The sequence below is a fragment of the Crocodylus porosus genome, unplaced genomic scaffold (genome assembly GCF_001723895.1).
Source record: "Crocodylus porosus isolate Cpor-Errol unplaced genomic scaffold, CroPor_comp1, whole genome shotgun sequence".
Lineage (NCBI taxonomy): Eukaryota > Metazoa > Chordata > Crocodylia > Crocodylidae > Crocodylus > Crocodylus porosus.
This window is the reverse complement of record NW_017728918.1, coordinates 11,826,679-11,837,206: the sequence shown is the minus strand read 5'-3', so window position 1 is coordinate 11,837,206 and position 10,528 is coordinate 11,826,679. Positions and strand designations below refer to the sequence as shown.

At 43.9% G+C, this 10,528-nt stretch overlaps 2 protein-coding genes across 7 annotated transcripts in view; one reads left to right on the top strand and one right to left on the bottom strand.

The window, feature by feature from the left end:
- FAM228B (family with sequence similarity 228 member B) overlaps positions 1-7,126 on the top strand; it is a 40,199-nt gene extending 33,073 nt beyond the window's left edge. Inside the window, exon 10 of one of the 2 annotated variants that reach the window (XM_019537319.1) lies at positions 6,859-7,126. In XM_019537319.1, coding sequence (XP_019392864.1) covers positions 6,859-6,967 — 109 coding nt within the window. In that variant the 3' untranslated portion in view covers positions 6,968-7,126. Of the gene's footprint in view, positions 1-6,855 lie in introns of both variants that reach the window. The other variant, XM_019537315.1, reaches the window with a different exon arrangement.
- ITSN2 (intersectin 2) overlaps positions 1-10,528 on the bottom strand; it is a 123,475-nt gene that overhangs the window by 9,255 nt on the left and 103,692 nt on the right. For all 5 annotated transcript variants that reach the window (XM_019537307.1, XM_019537306.1, XM_019537310.1 and 2 more), the window contains 3 exons: positions 4,092-4,213; positions 1,484-1,590; positions 901-1,084 (listed from right to left, as the gene is read on the bottom strand). In XM_019537307.1, coding sequence (XP_019392852.1) covers positions 901-1,084; positions 1,484-1,590; positions 4,092-4,213 — 413 coding nt within the window. The remainder of the gene's footprint in view (positions 1-900; positions 1,085-1,483; positions 1,591-4,091; positions 4,214-10,528) is intronic.

Genomic DNA, 10,528 nt, shown 5'->3' with positions numbered 1-10,528 from the left:
GGTTTAGGCTAGATATCAGGAGGCGCTACTTCACGGTCAGGGCGGCTAGGATCTGGAACCAACTTCCAAGAGAAGTGGTGCTGGCTCCTACTCTGGGGGTCTTTAAGAGGAGGTTAGATGAACACCCTGCTGGGGTCTTTTGACCCCAGTAATCTTTCCTGCCCATGGCAGAGGTTCGGACTAGATGATCTACTCAGGTCCCTTCTGACCCTAGAAACTATGAAAGGAGAGGATCATTTGTGGGCTTGACTGGTTGCTAGTATGGGCCAGAAAGGAAATTTTTCCCTTTTGTGACTGCTGTTGGCTTCTGGGTTTTTCATCTTCCTCTGAATCACTGGGACACTGGCCACTGGTTTTGGCAGTGGAGTGCTGATGTTGCTGCCAGTACTTAGAAAACTCAGAGGTTGCCAGCTACTGGATCTTGCTATTCTTCTCATGGTACTACCAACACTAGATCTGGGGTCAAGTATTTTCCCTTCTGTCAGGACAGTGGGGAGTTCTTCTGTAGTATGGAGCATGGCCCTTTCCTTAGGCTCTTCTGAGCATATATTAACCAATTACTTCCCTGTGATTGCTAGTGGTTTTCCCTGCTGTGTCCTCATTTCCCCTGCTTTTACCCGTAGCATGTGGGTTGTGTCAGTGTTATGGGCATTGTGTTTTGCAGGGTCTGAAGAAGTGCCTTGATGGATTCTTTGGGTAACTGGTTGCCTGTGAATGCAGGACGTGGGACTCGGTAGCCCAGGAGGCCTCTTCCAGGCCTGTGTCCCTATGTATACAGGTGAACTTCTAGAGTGCTGTGCTTTCTGGTCATTCAGACAATGGTAGGCCCTCCTTTTGAAAGGGTCCTGCCATGAAATGAAAGGAAGCCTGAGTTGAGAGGGAAGTTAGCAAATAGGATACCTTTAAAAAGTCTTTGAACTCTGTATCTTCATCTGTCCTCTGTTGCAGCAATGTTGCTCCACTGAGCTGACAGCTACAGAACCTAATGTAGGCTTGCATGTGAGAGAGCTCAGCTGGTAGGATGTCCCCAATCATCTGCACGGGCATTTTTTCTCCTCCTGTCTTCTTACGCACACGTAGGGCTCTGGATGGGGAACAACGTGGCAGCCTGACTCAGCTGGCCATCCTGCAGTGGGCTCACCCAGGGGCCTCTGCAGTCCCACCACTCATGAAAATGGAATCCCACCACATCACTGAGTTTCTACAGGGAGAAATCTTCTCCTGTATTCTGCGGTTCTCAGATACGTGTTGTTCTTCCTGTGTATTCTCCTCAGCAAAACTCTCTCTTTGGGAGATGCTTTAAATGCCCTTAGCTACTCTGAATTCACATCCTACAGGATTAGTGAATGAGAAGTAATCAGCAAGAGCAGAAACACTTACCATCAAATCGATTTCTAGGGAGCAGAATGGGAGGATAAATTATGGGGAAAATGTGTGAGCGAGCGAGCTAGTATGCAGGACGCACAAAGCTGGCAGTACTCACTTCAATAGCTTTGTATTTGACATGATGAGCTCCTTCCAGTTAACAAAGATCAGTCCCATTTCTCCTTCTGTGAGACAGCCTGATTCAGCCATGGGTTTCTGGAAAACCTACAGTCAAACAACAGGCAAGTGAGCAGCTTCAAATACAATGACAGCAGTACATGGCCAGTGCCTTTTCCATTTCTAAATTACAAATGGTTTAGCAGCTACATGAGAGCACTCAGTACTCTGAGGTATCCATTCATGTGCTTTAATTGCACTGGACTTGCCTTGCAGGTTGACTTCAAAATGGAGAGAAATCAGCAATTTAGAATCCAGGGATGCTCAAACACTACTTGTTTTATTTACTCATGTGCCTCATGCCTGCAACCATTTAAACTGGATGTTTAATTAATGGCCCCTCCAGATGTGCAGGTAAAGGCATGATGGGGTCTGATGCAAGATCCAGATAACTGTACTTCCTGCCATGTCACACAAGCATGGCAGGAGGTGTGATTGTGGGATCAAGCATCAGATCCCATCATGCCTTATAATTGGTGCAGAGGGTAGCTTGGGATGACTCTGCACCAGCAAGTACCAAGCTCTTGCTGCTGGGAGCCCCCTGGCTGATGGGACTTCCAGCCATAGGAGCATACTGTGTGCCCCAGTGGCTGGGAGCCCTGTCAACTGATCTAGGCTCCCAGCCATGGGACTGCACCATAAGCCCCAGGGCTCCCCGATGCAGGAGTACACGGGCACTCCTATGGCTGGGAACCCCATCAGCTGTGGGCTTCCAAGGTTGGGGGTGCATGGTGCTGGGGGCCCCAGCAGCTGATCCAGGTTCCCAGTCATGGTGGGTCACATGGCCACACGTTCAATTAATGGCATGATAGGAACCAGCCACAAAGTTATTACATATTTTTGTGGAACAACTTTGTGGCTTAGTCCTTGTTTTATGATGCCATTCACTGCTTTAACAAGTGGTTGGGTTACAATTTGAGACATGGTCTTTAAGTGCAATGTGTGGCAGGGACTCAAGTGTTTAAGTAGGATGCAGGGCAATACCTCCTTTCAGGAGCTTCAGCTCAATACCAGTGCTCTTTCCCAGAGAGCAACTCCCCTAGCTGGAGAGTCTGACCGGTTAGCTCAAGCTGTAGAAACTCATGCTTTTTTATCTGGAAGGCCCTAGTGTAACCAATGGTTAAGATGTGCCAGTAGGGTGGTGGCTAATCCACATCTGGCAAGATAAAGTCAGTTTAGAGAAGACTGATAGGTGGGGTCCAAGGATGTTATTAAGCTGTAGCTCACATTCTAACCCAGAATTGTCCCTAAACCCCTCTATTGTTAGGGCAACCTGTCCTTGCTTCCTCATTGTAAGGTGCATGCAATCCTTCCCTTTCCCTTGCTGAACAGGGTATAAGTGAGGCCTGGTAAATGTAAAGCACTTGATGCAACAGTGCTAAATATTAACTCAGAGGGGACCTTGAAGGGGAAAGTACATAAGAACCTACGAGGTGCCAGACTGGGTCAGACCAATGGTCCATCTATCTAGCCCAGTAAAATGTCTTCAACAGTAGCAGAAGTGGATGCTATTAGAGAGAGAGCACTGAACCAGGTCTCTCTCAAGTGATCTATCCCCTATTCAGTACTCTCTGTGGCATCTGCCATTATTGGTTTAGAGATGCCAGAGGAAACATTTCTAACCATTCTGTTCAATAGCCATTGATACATCTATTATACATGAATTTATATAGTCCATTTTTGAACCTGGCTATGCTAACTGCCTCCACCACTGTCTGTGGTAATGAATCCTACAAGTTAACTACAAGTTGCCTAAAAAGTACTTTCTCTTGTTAGTTTTAAACTTGTCACCCACTAATTTCAGTGGGTGCCCACTAGTTCTAGTATTCTGGGACTCGATGAACAACAGCTCCCTTCACGATTTTGGACCCGGACCCTTCATGATTTTACAGACCTCTCATATCTCCCCTTGTCTTTCTCCTTTCTAAACTGAAAAGTCCTAGCCTTTTTAGTCTCTAGTCATCAGTGAGAGAAAAGCAGGACCTGATAAAAAATGAAATGTCTTTTTGCATTGGTTACCACAGTGGAAGTCCTGCCAGAGAAAAAGTGGTATTTTCTAGGGGAGGAAGATAAGTACCGAAATACCAAAGTTATCCCAGAGCAAGCAACAGAATAATTGGTGTCAGTGACATTTGATAAGCCATCAGGGATGGACTGGCCTCAACCCAGCACTCTATAAAGGTGGTGACAAAGGAGACCTTCAGGCAGTGTTATTTAAAAGATCATTATAGGCAATGAATGTCTTGGTGACAGACAGCAGCAATTCAATCAAACAGGTCTGATATGACACACTTGGCAGCTTCACTTTAGATTACATGGTGATTCTCAATAATTGAAGAGTTTAATGTCATGAGAAAATGAATTCTGCAATGTTATTACTGATAATATCTGAGCCTGTCCTACTTTTAAACATGCACAGATTTACCTCCATATGGTAAATAACCCTTCTGTAACTCAGTTATGCATCAAATGTTCTGGAAGAAGGGTTTGGCAGACAAAGTTTGTTTTGTGATTTTCCCAAACCACATTTTGTTCCAAGTCAATCTTACCTCTAAGACCAGCTGAAGATCATCCATGTATCGCTCTTCCGTCTGGATGAACTCATGGATGTAGCCCTGTCTTTTCCTTTCCATTGGCTGCATAGTGTCAAGGCTTTGGAGATCAGCACACCCTACAAGAAAGAAAGAAAGACGTTAGGTCCAACTAGTCATATGACCTGATCAATGAAATGAAACTACATCACGTATGGTAGCTGAGGATCCAGTCTCTAAAATCTATAAAATGTTTTTTTTAAGTATTTATTCTTTGTTTGACCAAATACCTGATCATTTTCACATGAGTGGTGTCACCTCCCCTTTCAGCAACATATATAGTATGGTATTGTATGGTACAGGTCATCCTTCTTTGTACAGCATTACTCATTTTATTTTTGGAGGTTAAACCAGATGACCCTTGGAGGTCCCTTCCAACCTAATGATTGTCTGAATGCAGACTGTGGTCATTATGGCTTGATTTTCAAATGTGCTCAGTTCCCAGAATGCCAGCTGGAGTCAGAGTCAACTTCAGGTGATCACACACTCTGAAAATAAGGTACTCTTAAAACGATGGTACTTTTGCTGAAATAGTGACTGCCCTATATTAAGTGAAACCTGAGCTGTTCTCCTTTATTTAAAATAGGAAATGCCATATTTACTCATGGGATGAGGCTTTTCCCCTCAACTGGCATGGGGAAAAAAGCCCACCATCTTATAATCACATACAAGGAAATCTCATTGAATACACTGTTTATCCGAACTAATCAACTCCCCTTGCAAAGATCCTCATTGATGGACAGGAGCTGGAGAACGTTGGACACTTTGCGTACCTCAGCAGCCATCTCTCAAAGAAGGCCAACGTCGACAAGGAGATCCATATAGGATCTGATGTGCCAGCTCTGCCTTCAGAAGACTGTATCATCATGTGTTCAATGAACATGACATCAGGATGTGAGCAAAGCTCCTATTATATAAGGCTGTGGTAACCCCAACTCTTTTTTTATGGCTGTGAAGCTTGGGTGACCTACAGGCACCATTTGAAAAGCCTGGAACACCTTCACCAGCGCTACCTCCAGAAGATCCTTTGCAGGAGGATCATTGCACAAATGCCAGTGTCCTCACCGATGCTAACACCACCAGTATGGAAGCATTGATCATTTAACATCAACTCTGGTGGACAGGGGATTGAGAGTACATGCCTGATGTACGTTTACCAGAACACCTACTAATACTCCCAATTCAGCCAAGGACAAAGGACATGCAGGGCCCAGAGGAAACACTTCAAAGACACCCTCACGGTGAACATAAAGAAGTTTGGCATTGACGTCACCAATTGGGAAAAACTAACCCAGGACAGAGTTACGTGGTGACAACTTGTGAGAGAAGGTACATCTTACTTTGAGGAAAACTGTCTTGCCCTGGACACAGAAATATGACAGAAATGGAAGGAAAGGAAACAAGACTGAGAAATCCACGGTCCGATCCTCCCTTTAACCACCATCTATGGAGACTGCCAAAGAGCCTGTGGCTCTAGGACTGGCCTTCTTTGCCATCAATGGACTCATCTGCTACCCTTTACTTGACCTGCGGCAGTGGTCATCCTTGACCATGAGGGATTGCTGATGATGACAACAAGGAAAGCTCACTAAACACACTGTCTATCATTAAACTGCCAAAAGCAACATGTGATCAGCAATGGAAACCAACTATGAAGCTGAGTAAAAGCAGCCAACACTGAGCATGACTATAAAACACATGACCCACATTGGGCAAACATGCTGAGAAGAACCCTTTGTAAGTCTGGGGTTTTTTTGCCCTTAAAAAAACACCCCAAAAACACACAGGTAGGTGTTCCCTCCCCACGAACTGGGACTGGGCCTGGAGATGCTGCAATACTAGGCCAGCACCAAAGGGCCAGAGCCAGTCCTGACACCTCCTTGGTGCTACGTTTGATCTTAGCCAAAAGATCAAAGATAGATTAGTGCAAGTAATCTGAATTAGATATATGGTAGTGCCCATTAAGCACAGTCCCTCTCAATGCTGACTATTTTTCAAGTCATGATGAGCTACTACATTTCTTACATTTTTACTTCTTCACTCCCACAGCTGGGCTGCGCCTTTCTTTCCTCTTTCCAATGATGCCTATTTCTTCACCAGCTTTAAATACCTGGCAAACATCACCAAACAGGGCCCCAAACAGTTCACCAAGCATCCCCGTCAGCCTGTCGCATATGATTAGCCTGGCCCCACTTTTCATGAGGTTGAAACAAGACCAGGGTGCCCTGCACCTTATCTGCATATGCATTTTTAGAGGATCCCAGGACTCATGACAGGAACATCCAGTTCATCGTGAGTAGGGGGCTAATTAGCACCTGGATCCTTTGTTGGGAGCATACACACACGTATTGAGCAGTGCTAAGCTCTGGGGTCACCCTGGCTTGTCATGATGTTGACTCTGGTGGGACCCAGCCCAGTGAACTATAGAGAAGTCACAAGCCTTCTTGTAGTACAAGCCTTCTTAGCCACCAACAGACTCATCTGCTCCCTGCAGAGATGAGAGGCCCTTTAAGATGATTACTGCTTTTGGGCATCTTTCCACATTTGAGAAGAGCTGCAGGAGCCCAGTGATAGCAGTGAAAAAAACCAACAGACTTGGGGGCGTTGGGAGGACAAGTCTGATGTGTTATCCATGTGAAAAGATGGGATCTTTAAAGTTCTGTTTCTGCTATTTATATAAAAAATATTTTAGCTAAAGAAGTTTTCAACTATTTTCATGTTGCAGACTCCATCTTCACAGCTTGTCTCACAGACCTGCCACAATCACACAACAGATTCGTGACAACAATATTTACTTGCATGAAAAAACCACTAGGAGAAGGGCAAATTTGTAGCTGCCTTCAATACCCAGGAACAGAGAAGGGCCAGGACTAGGACCCGCTAGCTCTTTACACACTTCAAAAAACAAGGAAGTGCTTCATGGCCTCTGCTTTGGTAACTAACCTTTTAGATTATTAAACTGATATTACAGTTTAAAAATCAAATGTGCCATTTACTTTTGTGTGGTTTCCTTTATGGCTTTTTATTAGCTCAGACAACTTGATTAGAAAAGCTACAAGCCAATTCGTACCATATTTGGTATTTTTATGAAATTGTGAGAATCATTTTCCACTATAAAAGTTTTTAGTCTTTCTGGTTGTAGATAGAAGCTGAAAAAGGCAAATCCTAAAGGCACAAATACTGAAAGCACAAATCTAAAGCTGAAAGATGCATAACAAAATAATGATTTTTAAGATGATCTTATGATTTGGGAAGCCTAGCCTGATTTACTAATGCTTGGGGTTGACAATATAGTACTAGTCCTTGTTTCTTTAAACATTTATGTATATGCTTCACCAGGGTAGGGCTGAAGTTCTCCATGGTAGTTTGAATAAGTAAAATTATGCAAGTGTTTGCAGGTTCATAGATTCAGCCTATGTCACTGCTAGCTCTCTTGCGTTATATGCTGCAATGGGTTGCAGAAACTGAAGAAAAATATAGTTGTTTTAAACAGGGTGGATTTGTTTTAAATCAAATTGACTTAAATCACTGGTCAGGAAGCCCTGAATTATTGTTTTCTGCAAAAAGTACATTTTTAATATAACCTTATGTGGTGGCGAGAGACCCCCACAGGCCTCAGAAATCCTGGGGGCAAACCACGGCGTTCCTGAAAGGGAAAGGAGAGCCACCTGCGCCTCGGGATACTCACCTCCTGAGCGGGTGGGAATGGAGCAGGAGCTGGGTTTCGCCGACTCTTCAAGCGTCTGCTTCCTGGGCAGGGTGGCAGCCAGCTGATTACAGCAGCTGGAGTCGCTGCCGCAGGGAATTTTTAAATTCTCCCGGAAGCCGGCAGAGGGGCAGAAGTCAGCTGGGAGCATGCTGGATGGAGAGAGGCTCTGTGTGCCGGCAGCAGTGGCTCCACAGACACTGCCTCGCGGCAGAGGAGTGGGAGCAGTGGCTGGCACCAAGCTGGGGACAGGCAGTTCCCAGTCCCTCAGCAATAAGGAGATCCAAGCAGGCGCTCCTCTCGGGGAGGACGCCTGGCACTGCTGGCGAGGGCCACGAGGGTACGGGCTGAAGCTGTAGGTGTAATCTTCATCCTGGTATCAGACTGGATTATTATAGTCAACACCGCACCCCATTGTCAAGGGGGTTGACATATTGTTGGGACAAAGACCAGAATACTCAAGCAGTTGGTGAGTGGACAGTGTGTATGGGAGACAGAGCCCTGAGGAACACTGCAGCGCACCCATGAGTACCCCTGTCTCTGGGGAAGAAAACATCATAGAACCCCGCTTACACATATCATCAAGTCGTGGCAGGCGAGTTGAGGGGGACCCTGGCCATGGGGCAGAGCCATATTCATGATGCAGACTCAGAGTGCGACACCTTAATATGTATTATTCACAACTCAGACACAGATGTAGGTTTCATTATTAGAAGGTACACTATACATTTTAAAGCTGTGACTTATTTTGATATTTTTTCAGATTAATTTTGCAGCTACATTAGAGAACTGAATTATGATTCGGTTGTTTTATTTACTAAAGCTAACTGAAGCAGATACTTGTAAAGTCACTGGGAGGTGAACTATTTCCAATTTACTAGATTAATCAAGGATATTTGGGGGATATTTTTGCCATGCTGCATTAGGTGGACAACAAAAACCATCATCACCACCACCAACAGACATTTAAATTGTTTTAATCAAAAACAAACATATGTATTTTGGATATTTTTCTTCAACAACAAACGTATATTTACAAACGTATTTTATTTTAACAAAACAAACATATGTATTTTTTCATTTTTAACTATTTTAGTTATAAATGTGAAATGTATTTTTAACAAAAAAATAAATAGATTATTTCAGCCAGGTCAACGCGAGAAACTTAAAATACTTGCAGAGAGACAGCAGGGCTGATGGGTAGGTAATCAGTTCTGTTATCTCCCATCTTCATATACTGCTGTTAACAAGGATGTTATATCTGGACACACAAATCCACAGTTTGAGAACTGAAACTCAGAGAGATGCTTAATGGGCTCTTCTGGACTGAGCAGAGTCTCACTGGTTTTCTTTAATCTTTACTAATCTATAGAGGAGCCTCTGGGGACCCCATAAGGTTGGACCTCTAATATAGTCCATGGCCTGTTGTGACCTATTTATAAAACTTTTCTAAAAAGGTTACATGAATATATTGTCTCAAAGAGTATATAATTAGAAGTTAGAATCCCTATTCCATGATATCTTTGAGTTTTAACATAGCTTAAATTAAACTCATCTTCATATAGTTTTTTTTTAATAAAAAAGCATTTTAACAAAAAATAAAGATTAAATTTAAAAAATCTGATAAAAAAAATCTAATTGTTTTGATTTAAAAAAAAAAAATCATCGATTTTTATCCATCCTGGTTTTAAACAAACTCTGAAGTGAATATATTATTTTAAAAGATCGTGGAAATATTTGTGACAAAAATAGTGTTATAAGTATGGCTTCTTTTTGAACAGCAGACAAACTATGGAAGAAAGCTAAACTCCTTTTGTAGGGTTGGAGTGTTGCTGTAGCTGTGATGGTCCAGGAAATATTTGAGAAGCAAGATTTTTTTATGCTGTCTTTTATTGGATCAACTGTACAGTTGGGAGAGATTTTGGACAAGCTTTTGGGAACAAAGCACCTTTCCATTAGGTGGGTCATTGCTAGAGGAACTTCAAAGCCAGTTTTTTAAGTGGCAGTTCGACAAAGGGAATAAGAATGACTTGGACTTCATAGATGTTAGGTGCTGGAAGGGACCTCATGAGGTCATCGAGTCCAGCCCCCCTGCCAGAGGCAGGAAGTCTGTTGGGGTCAAACGATCCCAGCAAGATAAATATCCAATGCCTTTCAAATGAATCCAGAGTAGGTGCTTTCACCACCTCAGGGGGGAGTCTGTTCCAGGCCCTGGACACTCTGTCTGTAAAGGAGTTTTTCCTTATGTCCAGTCTAAACCGGCCTTCCAGGAATTTGTGGCTGTTAGACCTTGTTAACCCTTGGGAGCCCTGGTGAACAACTCTTCTCCCAGTTCTTGATGCATCTCCCTTATATACATCTTGGCCACCACCAAGTTGTTCTCAAGCCTTCACTTCTCTGGCTGAAGAGTCCTGTGTCCCTCAGCCTCTCCTTGTAAAGTTTGCTCTCTTGGCCTTTGATCATGTGGGTGGCTCTCTTTTGGACTCTCTCAAGCTTATCCACATCCCCCCTGAAGTGGGGGGCCCAAACCTGGATGCAGTACTCCAGCTGTGGCCCCACTAAGGCCAAGTAGAGTGGGAGGATGACATCCTAGATTTTGCTTGAGATGCATCGGTGGATGCACGCCGGGGTTTGGTTTGCTTTGCCTGCCACGGCATTGCATTGATGGCTCATGTTCATCTTGTCATCA